The sequence below is a fragment of the Cryptomeria japonica genome, chromosome 3, assembly GCF_030272615.1.
Source record: "Cryptomeria japonica chromosome 3, Sugi_1.0, whole genome shotgun sequence".
In the NCBI taxonomy this organism is placed as follows: Eukaryota; Viridiplantae; Streptophyta; class Pinopsida; order Cupressales; family Cupressaceae; genus Cryptomeria; species Cryptomeria japonica.
In genome coordinates, this window is record NC_081407.1 from 851,328,193 (window position 1) to 851,350,578 (window position 22,386).

General features: G+C 35.7%; 1 protein-coding gene across 2 annotated transcripts in view; it reads right to left on the bottom strand.

The window, feature by feature from the left end:
• Positions 1-7,203: 7,203 nt before the first annotated feature.
• The window catches only part of LOC131047146 (uncharacterized), a 37,390-nt gene continuing 22,207 nt past the window's right edge, over positions 7,204-22,386 (bottom strand). Inside the window, exon 5 of one of the 2 annotated variants that reach the window (XM_057981000.2) lies at positions 7,204-7,236. In XM_057981000.2, coding sequence (XP_057836983.1) covers positions 7,219-7,236 — 18 coding nt within the window. In that variant the 3' untranslated portion in view covers positions 7,204-7,218. The remainder of the gene's footprint in view (positions 7,237-22,386) is intronic. The other variant, XM_057981001.2, reaches the window with a different exon arrangement.

Below are 22,386 nucleotides of genomic sequence, written 5' to 3' on the forward strand. Positions count from 1 at the left end.
ATTTGGAGTTAGGAAAATGGATGTGAAGATGGCATTCCTTCATGGTGATTTGGAGGAAGAAATTTGCATGTCACAAATAGAGAATTGCATTGAAAAGGGTAAAGATGACCTAGTTTGTAAGTTAAAGAAATATCTATATGATTTGTGTCTCCTAGAATGTGGTACCAAAACTTTAATACCTATGTGTTGTCTTTGGGCATTCTGAGATCTAAATGTGACCATTATTTGTATTACAAATTTGATAATGGCCACATTCTCATTATAGTCCTTTATGTGAATGATATGTTGTTTATTAGGAATGGATAATATATTATTGCGTCTAATTCTTTTAAAAAATATGAAAATACCTTAGATCTGAAAATCCAAATAATTTTTTTTGCAAAATGCAAGACATGTTAGGTTGGCCAAAATGATATGTTAGAAATGAGATCCTAGCCTAGAAATGCATAATAAGATCTTAGATCTCCATAGCATACCGTTGGAATATGAACAAGGTTCAACTAGAATCCTAATAAGAGAGTTGAACACTAAGAGTTTATGATTCCTTTGTTGAAATGGAATTGAGATTGTGAAATGTGTGTGAATTAACTAGGTTGAATGATATAAAAATGATATTTTTTAGCATAAACAATAAATTACAAAATAGAAAATCAGCACAACATGCTATATTTGGAATTGAGACATAGCGAGGAACTTAATATAGCTAAAATCTAGAGTAGAAAGTGTCAGAAACAGTTGGAGGGTTCCCTATTCCTGAGGGTGTCCAAATTGAAAAGCAGTCAGGAGGTCCTATAAGCTTGTTTCCTAGAATTCCAGCCAAAAGCATCAGATGCAATTGGAGGGCACCCTAGTATAGGTGTTTCTGCCTATTCAAAATCTAGATTTGTCTCAATTTACTCTACATATCTATAACCTCCTTTATTGTCCTATTTGAATGTGCACACACAAAAATGGGGGAAAATGGTTGTGTTGTATAGTGTCTTGCCTAATTCAAAACTTGTGTTGGTGTTTCCACATCCACAACATCTATGATGATGTAAACAAAGTGCTTGTAATAATGAAAATACTGAAATGAAATGATTATACCTTAGGTATGAAACCTTTCACATAAAGGTAATCATGCAATGCTCTTTAGACAAGTCCTCCAAGTGTTTATGCAATTTAACATGATCTCAAAACATAATCAACATAAAAATGAAATCATACTTGAATGTAGAGTGGCATAGCTTGCTGCTAAATGGGCTTAGATCTACTCTTGATTGAATTAAATAGTAATTCTTGGTCTTAGAACTTCTTTTCTATCTTTTGAATGATAAAAGTTTGCTTTATATAGGGTTCACAAGGTATTTTTGAGTTTAGGCTCAAGTACAAAAATTGAGACCAAAATTCAAATTATAGGGACAACATTTGCATTGGTTACAATTTCAAGTAATTTTGGTAGGATAGAGTTGTTGGGCACCCTAGTCCCACCAAAGTAGGGCCTCCGAAAGAGATTCAAGATTGTTGGGGTATGTGATGATAAATAAAGTCCTAGTTTGAGCATTTGATGGTAGTTAAATTGTGGGATTGATAATTAAATTATAGAGTATAATAGGCTCAAATAGGCTTAAAATGACCTAGGAAAAGACACACTTAAATAGGGGCCCAAATAGAGTGTCAAAATTGTAAAAGGCAACTTACTACACTATAGGTCATTTAGGAAAAGAACGCCAAGTCAAAAAACACTTGAGAGAAACAAGAGTGGAATCATAATAACAAACAACATGAAAATTATAGCTCACAAGCTCAAGTTATGATGAAATGATTGAAATATGCAAAATTAGGGTTTTACTTTTTTACTATTCATTTTGTCATTATTATAGAGGGACCCACACGAGCGAGAGAGAAAGGATGTCATGTATATGAGTTTATCAACCACCCAAGCTCTAGGAACTAAGGGAACACGTCACAAAGAGCATACATATTCACAAGGTAAGCCGCACGGACTTTGATAGGCTTTCATTTTTCATGTTTTTAGTTGTATATAGGCAAAATAACCCTTTTTAAGGCTTGGATACCCTCACTAGCTACCAAATTCCAACATGGGTGCCTGAGTCCAAACTAGGCACCTTAAGTCCTATTTGTGCATAGGTCCAAATAGGTATCCATGGTATTTTTCTTAAAAATTGGTGATTTTGTTAAGAATTTGTTGATTTGATGAGAAAATCTTATGAAATCTCTCCAATGTTGTCATAGATCCCTCTAGTGATGCAAGAGTATGCAAGTGGTCATATATACATTTACTTCATGACTAGCCATATTCCATAGTGCTTGAGAATACTACACATCTACAAGAGGTTGGCCTATGGTGGGTTTACACCATGCCAAGGATTTGGTTTCATGATTTGATATTGATGGCATTCATGAAGCAGTGAGACGTAGATAACTCCAGATTCCATCTTTTGATGGGGGAGATGATGATCACACTTAGAGGATGTATATAAGATTTTGTGGCAATTGTATGGCCTCCAATGCAGGGCGAGAATGTGAGTATAGTAGGACCACATTCTTTGACCATCAATCAGAAGGACTAGATGTACTACCTCGATTGAGACATACCAAAAAATACCACAGGTTGCATCTACACATGTTGGATTCTATGCTATAGAGTACCATGGACATTCATGTCACGTGACATATCTCTGTCACTATTATCACTCTTGTGGTAGCACCAAATGGATGAGAGACACACTTGTATGGAGGCCTCATTCACATTATTCTAGAGATAGATCATAGGACCATCTTTGTATGGGGATGGATCATGCTAGCACATTTGTATTATACTTTGGGATGGTGATGTAGAGGAAAGACTTATCCTGAAATAATTGACACATTTCATACAATGATTCATTTCATTCAATAACTAGGTGCATCCTAGTTCATCCTAGACACATTGCTTTCAGGCCTTGAAGAGTACACATGGTTCAAACCCAATCCTAAATCATAATTCTTAGGCTATTCTAACTCTCCAACAGTGCATATTGATGATGTAAAACTCATCTTTTTATCAAACAACACCTTACAATGCAATAATTTGTTAAACCCTCAAATGCCTAGGGTTTAGGACGATAGAAAGAAGCACATAGACATGCATAACTTGCACAAAACAAGGAATCAAGACCTCTCCTTTGGAGGGATTGTGGATACCATGAAAACAGACCTTCCCACCAATTTTCATGAAATTCCAACGGTGGGAAGATAAGTTATTGATTTAATGCACCTGTTTGAAACATTATATTAGATCTAGGGCCGTCAACACCAAAAATGCTATAACTTGCTCAAAACCTAATGAAATCACATGAAACCAATTGAATTTGAAAGGCAAGACACATAATTAACTTTTCCTATCATGTGTAGGTATTTACTAGACCGTACAGAGTTGTAACATGCATGTTTTCAGACTGCAACTTTCAAAAGAAAAAAAAAAAACTCTCAAACTTGCTCTTAATAAAAATGTCATAACTAACTCAAAACTCAATGGATTTGACTCAAACAAAATGCGTTGTGACCTGTAAACATGTCCTCAACTATCCAATTGATTCCAAGCCCGCACTATACTGTACAAGACCGTACTAACACATTTTTTTGACTGCAAATTGGTAAAATAATGAAAAAAAGTCTTTTCAATGCAAAGAACAAATTTTCTTCACTCCAAACTCCAAAGCACCCCTTGTTTCAAATATTTTCATCCTTTTTACATCCAACACAATGTGTTTGTTACCCCATAATTGATTCTTAGTCAAGATTTTACAAAAGTTGCAACTTTTGTGCACTTTTTGCAACTTTTCACTTGTCAACTTTAACAATTTTTGCACTCTTTACCATTCAAGGCACAAACTAACTTCCACTTGATCCAAATAGTCTCAAAAAGACCTTATTGACACAAAAAAACCCAAAACAAGAACTTAAAAACAAAATGCAATGACTGCAGGATGCTCCTACATTAGATGGTATGTCCATTATGAGGCATAGAGTTTAATGACTTACACACTTCTCTAGGTGTGGGAATATGAGCATATTACATGCACACAACCAGTGGGCTATCTAATCGAGGTCGATTGGACAAGGCCATAAAAAAATTCCTACAAACTAAGGAGACCATGGAAAAGGGGAGATCTACTATATTGGAGAGTTACTTTTGATAGATTACAGGTTGGAAATATTCTATAGAGATCATACAAGACTGTGAGTGGATGGGTAGGAATCAAGGAATAGATGGTGAGGATGCAGTGATATTGACTCTTTCTCGCCTATTATGAGTACATTGTCATGCCATTATACTACAACCAAGTGACACAAAAGTTTGATCAGATGTAATGGGCTCTTCATGCACCACCAACCTACATGTTGTCGACTCACAACACAATGAGACTCAAAGATGAGCTCTGACATATCATGTTGGATGTAGAAGTGATCCAAATGACGAGTGAGACAGGTGCTTCATATGTTTGACAATGATGATGGTGTGACTCACAACTACACCAAATGGTGGAGAATTGCTCATCCTACCTCCATGTTTCTCGTTGACCACCCCATGGGTGATCCTAGGCCATGGGCACATCAAAGAAATGAGTCAGAGAAGGATGATGAGGGTGAGGATGGAGATGAGGAGGGAGGAGGGGGAGGATTAGCCGACTATAGATGATAAAGGGAAGAGAGTATAAGAGAGGGATGGTGATAAACCAGTAGATAGACCTACATCTCAAGGATATATATTACGACCGTTACCCACTTAAGATGGAGCACATAGTTAGTATAAGCATGGGGAGACAAGTGGAGTTGCCACCACAATTCCCCCAACCATAGTCATGACTACCATCACATACATTTTGATCACACTAGTCGATCCTGACTAGCAAGATGGTGATGCACAAATTTGTGATTATTAGGTGTTTTTTTTTTAATTTTGATATATACATAATGAGATGCCTAGTTTCGTACTTATTTTCTTTTTTTCTCTTGGCACACGAGGCAAACATGACTATGTGGATCGAGTCATAATTGAGGTGGCCCCTTTTATAGACATCTAATGACTAGTGTGGGTCATTTATAGGCCTCAACATAGTGCAGGATAACCCATACATATTTGAGTTTGTGGTATGATCGAGAGCATAGTATGAGAAGATGAAATATTACTCACATGGAATCCCTACAAGCAAAGGTGGAGTGAGTGCAATTTAAGAGAGATCATCTATATAGTGTTAGTGCATGAATTCCATGGTGGAGGCAATAGAGCTTAGATGCTTTGTCCAAGGACTTCAAAAATGTAGTAGCTCTAGGAGTTACATTCAGCAACATCACATAGACATACATTTGTCACATGACCACCACTAGGACCTAAGGGTTTTGATAGACACTGCCCATAGGGTGATGAGACATGTTATTATTGTACAGGGTCACATTTTGTTCCAGTGATAATTATGAATTTATGTCACGTGTGATTAAATGCAAGAACAATTGCTTTAATTAAATGTGACAAAGATCTAATTAAAACATAGTGATGAACATATATGCCAAATTTGAATGGGATTATGATTTGATCAAACAACCTAATAAGATTGCTTAATAAATACAACAATAATTGAATTGATACATGTATGTAGAGAATGTGATCTAATTAAACAACTTTCAAAAGTGCTCATTTAGATACAACAATTGATGATGTAATATACACATATTAAATTAGATGTCAATATGAACTAGCTAATGTGTATCTAACTAATTGCAAACATGATCTAGCTGTCATGCAATGAAAGTTCAATGATTGTGCTTAGTCCATTGACAATTCATTATAGATTTATTTTTTGTTTTATTAGGTTTCTATGTGATATATTATGCAATCAATTCACTAAATTAAGAAATTAGTAAACTCCTATCTTTAGCCATTAATTCTTAACCATAAATCCTCATATCTATCTCAAATGATCCCCATCATTGATAGATATCCGAACAATCTATAAATTCTACCTTCATTTCACATTATTCTCTAGCCACAATCTTTGAGCTTTTGTGTGATCATATGTTACTTGTACTTTGCGCAAAATCTAAGAGCTACATTGCATTCATTCAAACAGAGCTTCAAAGGATAATGAAGATAAGTAAGATGTTTGTATGAAGGTAACTTTATTGTTGTTATTAATTTATTCATGCATTCATTTTATATGCTCTATTGGTAGATTGGAATTTGTTAGTGAATTTGAGGGTTTTGTGGTTAATCCGTTGACAATTCATTCTTGTTTGATAGGTCTAATTTGGATTTTTATTATAAATAGTTTTACTTAATGCACACTTGATTTGATGTTTATCATTGATAGTTTTATTTAATGTGGATATAATTTAAAAAAAAAAAAAAAGTTCAACAAAAAGTGTGAGATCAAAATAAGACCATCAAAATAAGACCTAATACTCTAAAAACAAAACACTTAGCATTAGTAAAAACCAATCAAAGAAAAAATAAATTTACACCTTATTTACACAAAAAAATTTATCCTATTTTTTATTGACAAAAATCTATCAAAAACCATTGCATTCCAAATAATAATAATCATTAAATAAATATTGTTACTATTGTGATAAAACTACATTCATTTCCAAAACAACATATAGGGGAAGAAGCCTAGTTACCACCCATGTTCCAATAATTGTTCAATGGAACACGTTAATTAAAAACCCACTAAAAAATCATCTACTAGACCAATAGCCACCCACATGTAATCCCAGTAGTTGAAAGAAAAATTAGTAATTAGAAAAAATGTACAACTTTATTAGTATCCATAGTGCACAATTACTAGAGCATTTATGCATAAGTATTGGATTATTTGTGTAAATTGTGTGGTGGCTAAAACGAATAACTAATGGGGCAATAGAGAATATGTATCGAACACCACCTCAAAATGACCACTTTTTGACCCTTGCATGCATAACGAATCCTCTTGAATTCATCATAACCACCTAGAAGCCAGAATAATAGCTACAAGCTTTTAAAACGCATACAAAAAAAACCAAAAAACTCATCAAAATTTAATATACTGTTTAAAAACTGGATACCATCCCCATACATATTCTATTTTCGTGAAGTTAGCCATAACAACTATTGATACCCATGAAGAGGCCCTCAATTAACTGACATGCACCCATGATCACCTGAACCACCACCACCTCCTCCACAGAGGCCCTCAATTAACTCATTACTAACACCTATATAAATGAAAAAATTAGTTGTGAAAGTGATAACATAATGTAAAACATTTATAGAAATTTTTAATGAAGAAATAACCTATATTATTAATTTAATATAATGTAATTTATCACACAATTCAAGTCTTCTTACACATCCTTGATAGCTTAAAAAATATCCCACTTGAATTAAAGAAAGTCCCATTACAAATAGTTGCAATAAATTAGGGTGAGCACTCTAACACAAACCAATCCTTAAATAAAAAACCATTTAATGTGACTTGAGAATCCATGAGGCACACTCTAGTGTTTGCTTGAGATACCTTAGTCCATTAGAAAGACACTTAAATTATGAAGAAGAAAAGTCTATAACTTAACACAAACAAATACATAACTTAATATTCTTAATAAATATCTATAAATAAAAAAATATTTTTAACTATTTTTTTTTAAGAGCCAGGGTAATCTTAAGGGAACGTGAACGAGTAGATATTCAACTTCCAGGTATAAGTCATATCGGAATTGGGTATGGATCCAAATCACCTATGGAATTGGGTAGAGTTCAGATTTGAGTAGTGGACCAAAAAAACCCTAAACGACCTTCCCAGATGTTAAATGCCCAACACGTTAGGCATTTCAGCATTTCATGTTGAATGAGTTGCAAAAACTACAAATAGAAAAAGAAATTAGGGCAGCAAACAGTCAAGGAACATTAAGGCAAACCTTATCCCAAGAAATAAGTGGAAATCTTTTCTTGTCCTCTATTCCCTACCAAATTGAATATTTTATTATTTTGTTGATTACTTCCAATATTCTAGTGGGAGATTTGAGTACTAAGAAGAAATAGATTGGAAAGGCCACTTTACCAATTTTACCCTTGAGATAATTATAGAAAAGCAGAGCCATTTGGCTTGCAATAAAGTAATTCTTGATTTGAAAGAGTCAAGAATTGAATTCTATAGAATCAGTTTGCATGTCACTGTGAACATTTGCACCCCCAGATAGTGAGTGTGTCATGTTCCCTCAATTTTCTGTATATTAGTGTATCCTTAAAGGAAATAATAACTAGCAATTGCATCTTAGTGTGCAATGGGTACGCTGAAAAGGCTTGGGAGATTAATTTTAGAAAAACAAAATGGTTTATTTTTGCATATAATTATATGGTGTACATGAGGGCAAATGGTACATAATTTAGCAAATGATGTTGTCTATGCAACAAATGTTTGGAAATAAGATCCAAACATAACCGAAACAAAACCTTTGAATTAGGATGATAATCAAGCTCCATTAGCATCAAGATCTTGTAATGTTTGCAATAAAGAGAGAGGGAATAGGAGAGATAGATGTATAAAAAGGGACAGACAAAGGGGGAAATAATGGGATAGATATAAAGAGGGGACGAGCAAGAGAGATAGGGGATAAAGATGGAGATGGGGAAGTAGATGAGAGAGAGAGAAAGATAGAAAGAGGGGAGGGGATAGATAAATATTGAAAGGGTCAATATATAGAGCGAGAGAGAAGGACAAAAGTAGAGAGATGATAAAGGATAATTTAAGAGATATAGAAAGATGGAGTGATATGGAGAGGTAACGAGATAGAGATAGGGGAGAGAGAGATAGAGAGGAATATATTAAGATAGAGATATAGATGGAGAGGGAGAGGGAGAGGTAGAGGGGGAGAGAGGGAGTGAGGGAAAGAAGAGATAAATAGAGAGAGTAGAAAAGGATAGGGGAAAGGATATAGATGAATATATATTTATGATGGAGGAAAAATGTATTTAGGTGACAATAGTTAGCATCAAATTGTTTTTAATAGTAAGGTGCAATTGTGGTTTAATCTTGGTTGGTGAGAATGTCTCATGGAACATGAATATTACAATCACACTATGGATTGACCAATGACAACTAAGTGCACTTTGTAGCCATAGATGATTAAGATATCTTCAAGATTCTTGTATGATTAGAAATGCCTATCAATTATACATCCTAAAACCTTAGATATAATAAATTAAATAAAAATAATCATATAAATTTATTTATTAACAAACATTCATTACTATTAGTGCAAAAGAATAAAATTAATTACATGATTAACCCTTCTTTCATACAACTATCATGTTGAATTTAAAGTCAAAATATGATAATATTTTTTCTTTTCAATATGGTTGTGCTTTTTCTTTAAAATGGAAGTAATATTGTATTAAATAAATATTAAAATTTATATAAAAAACTATAAGAAAAGGTTCAAGTCTTAGACACCAAAAGCACTCGTACTTGATAAAGATTTAATTTTTCTTTGAGCATTTCACACCCCTATTTGCAAGAAATGAAATATTCTCAGGTTGTTGATGTTTTGGTGAATGAAATTCCATAACGGGCAATTATTTTAGTGGACAAAGTGAATCCCACTAGAATTTGACTATATTTTTACTCTACAATTTGATCTATGGGGTTTTAGTTTATGCATTATTGTATTATAGTTGTACTTATATTCATTATTGTACATCATAGTTTTGGATGCAAAGTAGTGTAGTGTAAAGTAAAGTATGTGTTGTACCAACTTAGTTGTTGGAAGAAGAAATAAATTACTTTGGTCAAACATATAAATCCAATTTAAATTATGTTTGCTCATTCAATAAAGGATTTTTTCTAAAAACAACCTTTGGAAGGCACAATATATTTAAGATTTCTCCTTTTTAGATGGTATAATTTAAATCATGTTTGGCCAACATTTGAGAATCACTATTATGCTTCAAAATGTATTGAATATCTATGGTCATGTTGCATGTGTGAATAACATGCACAATATCAAACTCATTTGGTGAAAATTATATCTGTGATATGTTCTACTATGCATTGGATGAGTATGGTACCAATTGTTAAACACGTTGAAGACATTCCAACTATTAGGATTATTTCCATCTATTTAGGCTATGCAAGATTTGCATTCATTACAAATTAATGATATCAAAGAAAATCACAAGCAAGAATAATATTGAAATCGTAATGTTCAATAGATGTATTGATTTTGGGATTGGTAAAAGGAACACATATCTGACCTTTTGTTAGCTATGTTGCATTGTATGATATATTTGTCTAATAAAATAGGTGACATGAATTTGTATGAATATTTCATCGATGAATTTGACTCATCAATAATATCTTCCAATGATGAAGCAAGTGATTCATGGTGGTGATTTGCTATGGATGCCTTCTACTTTGTAAATAATTTGTAATTTTTTTAAAAAAATTTAAATGCCTTAATAGTTTGTTGGCTTTATCTTAAAGGTTTTCCAAAAATGTTAAAGGAGATCACCCTCCAAAAGTGTCTCCGCATTCCAATGTGGTTGGGCCTAGGATGTATTTTAACCCTTTTCGACAAACCAATTTTGCTAATATCTTGCAACCAGGGCATTCCACTAGAACAATGTGTTTTGAGGTATTATGCCAAACAGTTTAGTTGCCCGCATTTTGCATATCCTATAATCATGGCATTCTGTAAACAATTCCTGGAGGCTTTCTATCAAACAACTCAGGCATTTTGTCTATGCTTACATGTCTATAGCATCTGGCAAAATACTCTCTTTTATCCTGTGGTGGAAGTCCATATCCCGTTCTAAAGCTCCCATTTTGACACTGGCAGAGATTGCGACCTCTGGATTAACACGTCCCAGTTACGTTAGTTTGAAGGTTTCTAAATCCTTATCAACAAACACATTTTGGGCATATCCTACAATCGTAGGAGCAAACGAGATCACATTTCTTTGAGGTGAGGCACCCTGTCAAACATTTCACGTGCCTTGTCCATGCTCCACATTTTGTATATATATCTACCAACGCATTTCCAACAAAAATGATGGACGTCTATACCCTATTCAAAAGCTATCATTTTAGTACAGGCTGTTGCAAATGAAAATGCTAGTGTTGGGAACCTGTTTGTGAGAGTTGGTGATTTGACGGGCAGGAGAAAAGGCTCCAGATTGTGTGTGCTTCATGGGAAGGAATCATCAAATCCGTAGGGAAGCATAGGCCTTCTACAAACCGTACACGACAAGTTGTTGATTGAAATAAATGATGATGAGAAAACCTTTTAATTTGACGTCGATACTAGTACTGTCAGAGACTCGGCAGGCAAGTTGCAAGCAATGACTTTTTGGATGTATCGACGGTCAAGATGGCTTGCATCGTCTTGCATCTTCTCTCAAACAGTTTGGACCGTTGGTGCCCAAATTTAGCTCAGTACATTTCATAGTAGGAGACGCCTTCGACATAATAAAATAATATTTACTGATTATTGTTAATAATAATAAAATATTATTCATTGATTGCATTGACTATCAACTATTTTTAATGATAAAATTAGTAAATTAGTATTGAGAAATCCTATCTACACGAATCGTTAAAGATTAATAAGTTAATGTTTTGGTTGGCATCGAATATTGGAGAGAGGTGACTTTTCAAGGAGTCGCCGCCTTCTCCAAATCCCCCCAAATAGATGTGTCTTTCCATTGCAGACGTGGAGGAAAAGATAAATAGGAGACTCAGGGGATGGACAAGGCATGTTGAAGATTTAGAAAATAAGAATACACCACACCTAAGGTAACTACATCCGTCTCAGGTACAAATCCTCTCTATGCACCTGCATTTATGATTCCTTCTAAATTGTGATATTTCATATTACGTATATGATAAACATTGTATTATTTCTATTAATATTTATAAGAACCCCACGATGTTGGGAATGCCAACATAAATAAAATCTACAGTAATTACGTTAATTTTGGAAAATAATAATCGGTTCACTCAAGAAAATATATATGACTATATGATCAATTCACTAATAACATCTGTATACTGCAAATATTAAATTCTGGAAAAACTTCAGTAGTCTAATCAATAACACACTCTAGATAATCATGGGTAATTGTATAATGTAACCTAATGCACATTCAAATACAAATAATAAATTATATGATTGAATCAGCTAGCAGCAAATATATTAATTCTGAGAATAATTAACCAGTTCACTGTAATTCACTGCTATATAGGATTAATCTATTAATAGTATTAACTTCTGCAAATAAATGAACATCAACTTTGTGATTAGTTAATACAGATAATAAACTGGAAATATTCAGCAAACTAAATATTTGAATAATCTAGTATTCTATAGTAATTGATATAACTAAATCAAATTACATGCTGGGAGTTAACTGGTGAAATAATCAAAATGACAATAAGACTTGAATGTTGATAATAAAATGATTATTAATGAAAATGTGAATTAAAATCATCCCTGAGAAGTAGGGAGAACTGTTGAAGGGTACCCTACCTGATAAAAGGGTAGGGAGAACTGCTAAAGGGCACCCTATAGGATCATTAAGTGGGGAGAACTGCTAAAGTGGGGAGAACTGCTGAAGGTCACCCTACATGGATAATACTGAGTAGGAGAAACTGTTGATAAGACACCCTACATTGGTATTCTTTCCCACTATTCCTGATCTATAATTTAATCTTTGACATTATTACCTTAACCTTAGTTTATAGTTTATTCTGAATATACTTTCTTATATGCTCAATTCTTAATATAATTCGTAGTATCTTCTAACTTTGTTTTGCAGGTTTGGACTAGCAGAAATTAAGGTACTTACTTTCAATTCCCACTAGGATCCATAACTAGGGCATTTTTAGTCATTTTCCCTACGGGGCATTACAGAGTGGTGAGGGTGTTGTAGAAATTCTATTGCAGTCACTGATTATTAATCTCCTATCTCATAAAAATTATTTAACTGCTGAGAATAAATTTACAGCTGAATATCGAAAAATAACACAACTGCAACTTCACTAAAAATATGGAAAGAAATAAGCAACACAAGGACACAATATTTTTGGACAATCGTCCCTGGAAAAACCCCTAAGGGAAAACTAGTTCTACAGATGGAAAATATATTAATCTTCAGCAATATAAGAATTACAAAAGAATTCCTTGCCTCTTACTGGCATAACTCCGACAAACTCCTAATATCTCCTGCTCATATCCTCCACTGCTATATCAACGCTATCACTGCGCCTCTTGCTAACACTGCAAGACTATTTGCTATCACTGCAAGTTCTTCTCAAGACTTCTTATTTTCCAAATGACCCATGACCCCTTTTTATACTACTCTGTTGGAAAACCAACGACCAAGATTAATTCAAACCAACGGCTGAGATTAAGACAACTCAATAACCAATAACTAATTTTGGCTATGAGGTGTCACCTAAAAAGAGCCACTATTAAATAACAATTGTTTTTATCCTAACAATACTTGTTTGACAAAAACAACCATTTTCTAATTCTAGGTCAGGACGAACAGCTGTCCAAAACTACCCATAACTAATGCTGTTATTTTTGGGTAAGGACGAACAGCTGTCCAAGCTACCCATAATTAACACTCCCTCTTAGCGAGGAAGCTGTTCTGCACGACACCCATCTTATCTCTAAAGAAGATGAATTTTGCCTTCCCCAATGCCTTTGTTAGAATGTCTGCTACCTGCTCCTCTGTAGGTATGTACTGTAGCTGAACAATCCCCCTCTGTACACAATCCCTGATGAAGTGATACCTGATGTCTATATGTTTCGATCTATCGTAAAACACTGGATTCTCAGTCAACTTGATGCAACTCTGATTGTCGCAGTGTATCACCGTAGTCTCAACCTTCTGACCAAACAAGGCTACTAGCAACTTCCGAAGCCATATAGCTTCACACGTCGCCATGCTGGCTGCTATGTATTCTGCTTCTGATGAACTCAAGGCCACAGATTTTTGCTTCCTGCTGAACCAAGAAACAACTCCTGATCCCAAGCTGAAACAACATCCTGAAGTACTCCTTTTGTCCGTTGTACTGCCTGCCCAATCTGCATCAGTATAGCCTATCAACTTGATACCTTCACCTCGAACATATCTGATCTCGTACTCAACTGTACCATGAAGATAACGCAACACATGCTTAGCCGCCGTCCAATGCACTCTCTTTGGCTCTACCATGAACTGACTAAGAGAGTTTACTGCAAAGGCTATATCTGGCCTGGTGTTGACCAAATACATGAGTGAACCAATCAGCTGCCTGTATAGGGTGGGATCAACATCCTTTTCCTTGGATGCATCTACCTTCCTCCAATTAGTGATCATGGGTGTAGACATGGCTTTGCAATCTTCCATCTCGAATCTCTTCAAGATTTCAATGCAATATTTCCCTTGACCAAGGAAAATCTCTCCATCAGTCTGCCACACCTCCATGCCTAGAAAGTAGTGCATAAGTCCCAAATTCTTCATCTCAAACTCTTCTGCAAGGTCCCTCTTGCAATCTTCTATGAGCCCTAGCGCACCAGTAAGAAACAAGTCATCCACATATAGAACAAGAATGAGAACCTCACCCCCAACCACCAAGTAGTAGAGGTTCGCATCAGCCTCACTCTTCACAAAGCCCATTTCCTGCAAGTATGTATCAATGCGCTCATACCACGCTCTGGGAGCCTGCTTGAGTCCGTATAAGGCTTTCTTTAATCTGCACACATGGGTCTCTTTGCTGTGTGCTACAAAGTCTTCTGGTTGTTCTATGTATACCTCCTCCTTCAATTCTCCATTAAGGAATGCTGTCTTGACATCCATTTGATGGATCTGCCATCCCATCTGTGCTGCAAATGAGATTACAGCTCGTATAGAAGTATACCTGGCCACAGGAGCAAATGTCTCCTCATAGTCTATTCCCTCCTTCTGAGAGAACCCCTTGGCCACAAACCTCGCCTTATATTTCTCGATGCTACCATCTACACCATGCTTTATCTTGAAGATCCAACGCGATCCAACTACTGCTCTATCAGTTGGTCTAGGCACTACCTCCCATACATCATTCTGCATTATTGAGTTATATTCCTCAACCATAGCATCTCGCCATACCTGATGCTTTGCAGCTTCCTGATAGCTGGAAGGTTCACTATCTACCAACTGGCTGACTAATGCCACATAGTCATTGAACTTGGTTGGTTGTCTCCTCTGTCTTGTACTCTTCCTAGGAGCTCCCATAGACTCCTGAGTATCCCTTTGTATGTCTTGAACCTCATGGTTCCTACTGCCAACTGTAGAGGATGAAATATCAACCTCTATATCATCTAGATGCATATCCTGCTGCACCAGTTGCTCCATACTCTGTGAATTTTCACTACCTGAGTCTATGCTTGTACTAGTAACTGTACTTGAGCTTTGTTGTCCTTGACTTAGACTTGGAGCTTTCGTTGGCTACTCACTCCGATCATCTGCTGGCAAATCTCTGGATCTTCTAAACGCCTTGTCCTCCATGAACTTGACATCGCGTCTGACAATAATTCTTCTGGTTCCTGGAATGAACATCCTATATGCCTTTGAAGTTTCACTATACCCAACAAAGTACCCCTTCTCTGCAGTTTGATCTAACTTGGTACGTGTGTCTCTAGGAATAAGGCAATATGCCAAACTCCCAAATATCCTGAAGTGACCAACATCTGGCTTCTTCCCCGTGAAAGCCTCCTCTGGTGTCATTTTCCCTAGTACCTTGTGTGGAACCCTATTCTGAATGTAGACTGTTGTACTACACGCTTCTGCCCATAAGTAGCGGGGCATGTCCTGGTCATGTAGCATAGCCCTTGCTGCCTCCGAAATAGAACGGTTCTTCCTCTCAGCAACTCCATTCTGCTGTGGATTGTAAGGAACAGTCCACTCTCTCTTGATTCCTTCTCTGGTACAGAAATCCTGGAAGTCATTTCCTTTGTACTCGCCTCCATTGTCTGATCGAAGAACCTTTATCGTCCTTCCTGTTGAGTTCTCCACAAGAGCCTTGAACTCTTGGAAGCGACTGAAAACCTCATCCTTGGTCTTCAAGAAGTATATCCAGGTCTTCCTGGAGAAATCATCAATAAAGGTAACATAATACTCATATCCTCTGAGAGACTTTGTCGACATTGGTCCACATACATCTGAATGTACTAGATCAAGAACACCCGTAGATCTAGTGTCACTCCTTGGAAAAGATGCTTTCGCAAACTTTCCCAACACACATCCCTTACATACATCATCATGCTCTGTGCTCACCTCTGGAACACCTGTCACCGTCTCACGAAGCAATCTAAGTGCTCCATGATGAATATGGCCCATCCTCCTATGCCATAGCTCTCCAAGATCTCTAGGGTTACTGCTGCTCATGAGTGCCTTAGGAGTATCAAACTGCAACCTATAAAGGCGACCACTCCTAACTCCAATAGATACGGGTGATTTCCAATCTTTATGCTTAATCAAAACATGCATCCCTCTAAAGAGAACATTATACCCTTTATCCTGAAGGACAAATACAGAAACCAAATTCATACCTAAGCTTGGCACAAGCAACACATCATGAAGAGGAATTACCTTTCCATTCTCCCTCTGAAGCTGAACAGTCCCTTTCCCAACTGAGTTGAGCTTGGACAAGTTCCCCATAGAGATCTGGATTCTGGTGTTCTCCTCCTTGTAGTTGGAGAAGTACTCTCGAACTCCTGTCATATGAAATGACGCCCCACTGTCTATATACCAAACACTCTGTGAGGTTGAGCTAATCATACAGGCTATGAGTGCAAGCTCATCCTCCAATCTACTAGAGAGCTCCTCTGCACTTGCTGAAGCTACCACTTGGTTCTTTCCCTTCTTATCTTTCTTCCTTTGTGGGCAATCACTGACATAGTGGCCAAACTCGTGACAACCAAAGCACTTGACCTTAGATAGGTTCTTCTTCTTCTTTTCAATTTGTGAATTTGCTCCTTTGCTAGATCCCTTCTTTGTTTTCCCCTTTCCCGCTAGGGCAACATTTTCTTGTTCTACCTCACTTTTTTGACTCTTATTGTTGGCTCCATTGACAAGGCTTAGTCTAAGCTCCTCCTGAGTGAAATCACTCCAAAGTCGATCCCAACTTGGTAAGGTGTCTCGTCCATTAATAACTTGAACAAAGACATCCCACTGCTTAGAAAACCCATTTAGGGCTATTCTTACTAGCTCGTCTTCATTTGGCTTATCTCCAACAGCTGCTAACTCGTCCTTGACAAGTCTAAGCATGGTGAGGTAACTTGTAACATCTTCTCCTTTGTTCATCCGGGTATTCCTCAATTTTTCTCTGAGAATCAGCTTCAGGTTAGTGGTAGCATTCTGGTACAGATTCAGAATGGCGTCCCACATCTTCTTCGCTGTATCTAACTCTGCGATATGTGGAACAACATGGTCCTTGACACCATCAAGGATTATCCTCCTAGCCTTGGCATCATCCTTCTTGTATGCTGCAAGTTGTACTGGATCTGTATGTACAGCTACAGTACTGGTAACATATTCCTTGATACCATTCTCTTCCAGCAATAAAGAAATTCTGGCTTTCCAGACACCAAAATTTGAGGCACCATCCAATCTGTCCTGATCTCTCAAACCTGTTGAGGCCATCTCAAAGAAATAAAGGAAAACAATAACTCGAAAGAGGTCAAACTCAAATTTCTTTCCTTTGCTTAAAGTAAACCTTTTCTACCCTCAACAAAGCTATGATACCATGTAGAAATTCTATTGCAGTCACTGATTATTAATCTCCTATCTCATAAAAATTATTTAACTGCTGAGAATAAATTTACAGCTGAATATCGAAAAATAACACAACTGCAACTTCACTAAAAATATGGAAAGAAATAAGCAACACAAGGACACAATATTTTTGGACAATCGTCCCTCGAAAAACCCCTAAGGGAAAACCAGTTCTACAGATGGAAAATATATTAATCTTCAGCAATATAAGAATTACAAAAGAATTCCTTGCCTCTTACTGGCAGAACTCCGACAAACTCCTAATATCTCCTGCTGATATCCTCCACTGCTATATCAACGCTATCACTGCGCCTCTTGCTAACACTGCAAGACTATTTGCTATCACTGCAAGTTCTTCTCAAGACTTCTTATTTTCCAAATGACCCATGACCCCTTTTTATACTACTCTGTTGGAAAACCAACAACCAAGATTAATTCAAACCAACGGCTGAGATTAAGACAACTCAATAACCAATAACTAATTTTGGCTATGAGGTGTCACCTAAAAAGAGCCACTATTAAATAACAATTGTTTTTATCCTAACAATACTTGTTTGACAAAAACAACCATTTTCTAATTCTAGGTTAGGACGAACAGCTGTCCAAAACTACCCATAACTAATGCTGTTATTTTTGGGTAAGGACGAACAGCTGTCCAAGCTACCCATAATTAACAGGTGTCATACCTAAATCCTAGCACTCAAAAAATGCTTTATTAGATTTATGGGGATACATTAAAGAAAAAGCTTTGTAGTTTTTATTATTTATATGTTGACTAGAAGTAGCAAAATGCGAGTCTAACATGTTCCTAATTGTGTGTGTTTCCTTTAAACTAGACTCCCCAAATAATAGTGTGCCATCTACAAACTACAAATGCGAGAAAGCCTCAAAATCATTAGTGGATTTGATATCAATTCATTTGTCCTCTGCCTTGGTATTTGTGATGCATGTACATAGTGCTTCTACCATCACTATGAAGAGATATGGAGATTCTAGGTCACCTTAATGAATTCCTTTCATAGGGGCAAAAGAACCTTTCGGAACATCATTAACCAAAATCAAGTATTGGGGTGTAGATACATTCAAAGGTTAATCCTTGTAAATGCAAAGAGAATCCAAATTATTCTAAAAATCTCATAAGGAATATTTAATTGAAATTTTCATAAGATTTACAAATATCCAACTTCATTATCATACTCTTGCAATTTGAAATAGATATAGAATGGATGATCTCATGAATGGCTTGAAGCCTTTTGAAATAACCTTGCCTAGGACAAATCCACTCTAGGCATCTAAAATTAAGATCAAGAGAACCGCTTTTAGTTTGTTTTCTAATGTCTTGGCCACGATTTTGTATAGATAATTACATAGTGAGATTAGGAAAAAATTCATGAAGGTGGCAAGAGAGGGTTTCTTAATTTTTGGGGCTTCAAAAATCAACCATTTATTTTCCCATAAGATACCAGCATTTCTTAAAAAAGTGCAAGAAAATTGTCAAGATGCATGTAGAATAAAGCTAGATTTATCTATTCTCCTATAAATGGATCCATTAATATTTGGTTATTAGTTGTTTTAATCACTCTAGGAATGAGTCTTGCAATCTCATATTGCTATGTCAATCAAGTTGGTTCTTCATAGCCAAATAGAATGGAAAAGAAGGAAATTTCTTCTTGACAAATTGCTTTCTAATTAGTTAGTTTAGCCCTCCTTGAGTGGGGTAGTGGAGGTGATTTTAGACTAGCTTCTTCTAACACTAGCTGAATTATGAAAAAATAATATTTTTGTCACTCTTCTCTTTAGTTAAGATCTTCCTTGACTCTCCTCTTTCACCTAAATATTTGCTGACTTGCCCAATATAGATTTATCTATCATGAAGTATCTTGTAACATGCCTCCTTTAATTACATCATCATTTACGGAGACACATGCATGTCGTAGAGATGTCCGCATGCCGCGCTAACATCCCCAAAATGTAGTCCAAATGTGGTCATTGGAGTGTTACACCTACTATTTTTGACAATGTAGCACTTTTTCCTAGGTTTTATATCTTGCCCTTTTCTGCTTCATTTGGCCTTCTTGGACTCTCTTGGTCTCTCTCTGCAATCTTGTGCTCTTGGACTCCATTTTTACAGGTTTTTCTGCATCTCACCCGCCATCACTAAATTCATTCATTGTGCTTCCATTATCATTGCAGCTTCACGTGTTAAGAGGTTTTAGTTCTTGCCTTCACTGCTGCAAGCTTCTCGCTTCTTGGTGTGGAAGAGGAGTTTCTCTTCTCTCTTTTGTTGCTTCTCATTCATTTATCTCCATTAGCATATCATTTGTGTTATCTTTCTTATCGCTCTCACACTATCATTTTATCTATCAATCTATCCTAGCTGTTCATGGAGGTGGAAACACCGACACGAGGGGTCTAACTATGGCAAACCTCCAAATCACAACCCCAACATTTTGTCTTCGTTCTTCTATGTGTAGGTTTGGTGTAAGAAGAAGCTACGTTAGCTAGAGGCTTCATTTGCGAGGTTTTTGTAAGTTTTGCTTCTTACCTTTCTCATCTCTTTTAGTGTGTTTTATTTTGTTTATCATTTTGTATTTTCGCAATAGTTAATTCATCAAACCCCTTAGTTTCTGGTTATTCAAAACTTTTTGTATGGGTTTTTGTACCTCATCCATACAAGACGCTTGCGCGGTGCACTGTCATCCCGGACCCATGCACGCATCTTGGACATAGAGTGTATAGAGCTCATTAGAAGGTCTTTGTGATTGGTAGTTTCGGGCTCTATAGTCAAAATACAATTATTTGTAGTTATCAAAGAGTATAGAGCATCCTTTCATTCATAGTGAGTAAACTTTGAGGTTTGGGAACCCCGGAGGTTCACTTAGAGTGGAGATGAGGTTATTGAGTCCTTAAGAGGTTTGACCACCTTTCACAACGGTTCACTTTTCCCACTCTACACCTTGATTTCTCGCAAAAAGTCTTGCCAAACTTTGATCATGTCTAGACCTTGACTTCTAGCAAAAAGTCTTGCCAAACTTTGATCATGTCTAGGAAAGAATAATCTCTTAAACACATATTTGCAAATTTGAAAGGGTGTTAGAGATTTGAGGTATCATCATTCCATGAGAGTAATTGAAAGTTATGAAAATTTGTGCCAAGCACAATACAACCTTCTATGATGAGATTAAGACCCAACCATTAAGGTGAGAAGAGAAATCAATCCAATCTTTCATATATATTATAGGACCTCTCCCTTTGGTTGTCCCAACTAAATAATTCATTCTTCAATTGGACACCAATAAGGGAGTTTTATCATACATTGTGAAGCCTTGTTGAGATTTTGTGACCCTAGTGAGACAGCCTTATTTATCATTGATAACCAATATCACATTAAAATAACCCCCCAAAATCATCACATATTTTTTTAAAGGGTTTCAATATGGTTTAAATAGATTCCCATAAGATATTTTTTTGGAAACAAAAAATAGGACTGTAGTCACATAAATCTGTCCACTTAATTAAATGAATATTTAGTATTTATTTGATTATTTAACCATCAATCAATAATTAATTAAATTAATATATTTAATTAATTCATCTTAACCCTCTTCTCCTATTAATTAAATAAATTATTCAATTTATTTGATTTAATTCACTTAACCAAATTCAGACCATTAATTAAATAAATAAATCATATTTATTTAATTAAATCTTCTCTCACATTTAAATAAATTAATATTTATTTAAATCCCCCAAAATCCCACCTCTCACATTTAAATAAATTAACATTTATTTAAATCACCTTTATCCTCTACCCACTTGCATTTTCCTACAAATGCAAGTTGCACAACTATTTTAAATAAATCATTTATTTAAATCACCTTTATCCTCCACCCACTTGCATTTTCCTACAAATGCAAGTTGCACAACTATTTTAAATAAATTATTTATTTAAAATCCTATTTATCCTCACCCACTTGAAACCTTTAATGGTTTCCCTTAAAGTCTTCAAAACTTGATGGCTTTAAAGTTTTCAAACTTGATGGCTTTAAAGTTTTCAAACTTGATGGCTTCCTTCTATAGTCTTCTTAAGCCTTTAATGGCTTCCCTTAAAGTCTTCTTAAGACTTTAATTTCTTCCCTTAAAGTCTTCAAGCCTTTAATGGTTTCCCTCAAAGTCTTCAAGCATTTTAATGCTTTATCTTCCTTTTTCTCATTTAAATAAATTAATATTTATTTGAATATTTATCCAAATGCAAATTACACCATTTAATTGAAATAAATGATTTTATTTTAATTGAAAATACCAAAATTCCTCCCACTTGCATTTTCCTACAAAATCCACTTGCATGCCTAAACCCCTTCTAGATTCTTCTAAACCCTTCCTAATTAACCTAATCCATCCCCTAAATATTGTCACATTCCTAAGCAAATTGGAGTCACTTCTCAAAGACTCCAAAGTCTTTGAAAATCAATTAATGCTTTGTGTGTTCAACAAATTAACCTCTAAAGTCTTCCAAACCACTTATGGCTCTTACATGACCATTAATGGTTAATTCCACTTGCACC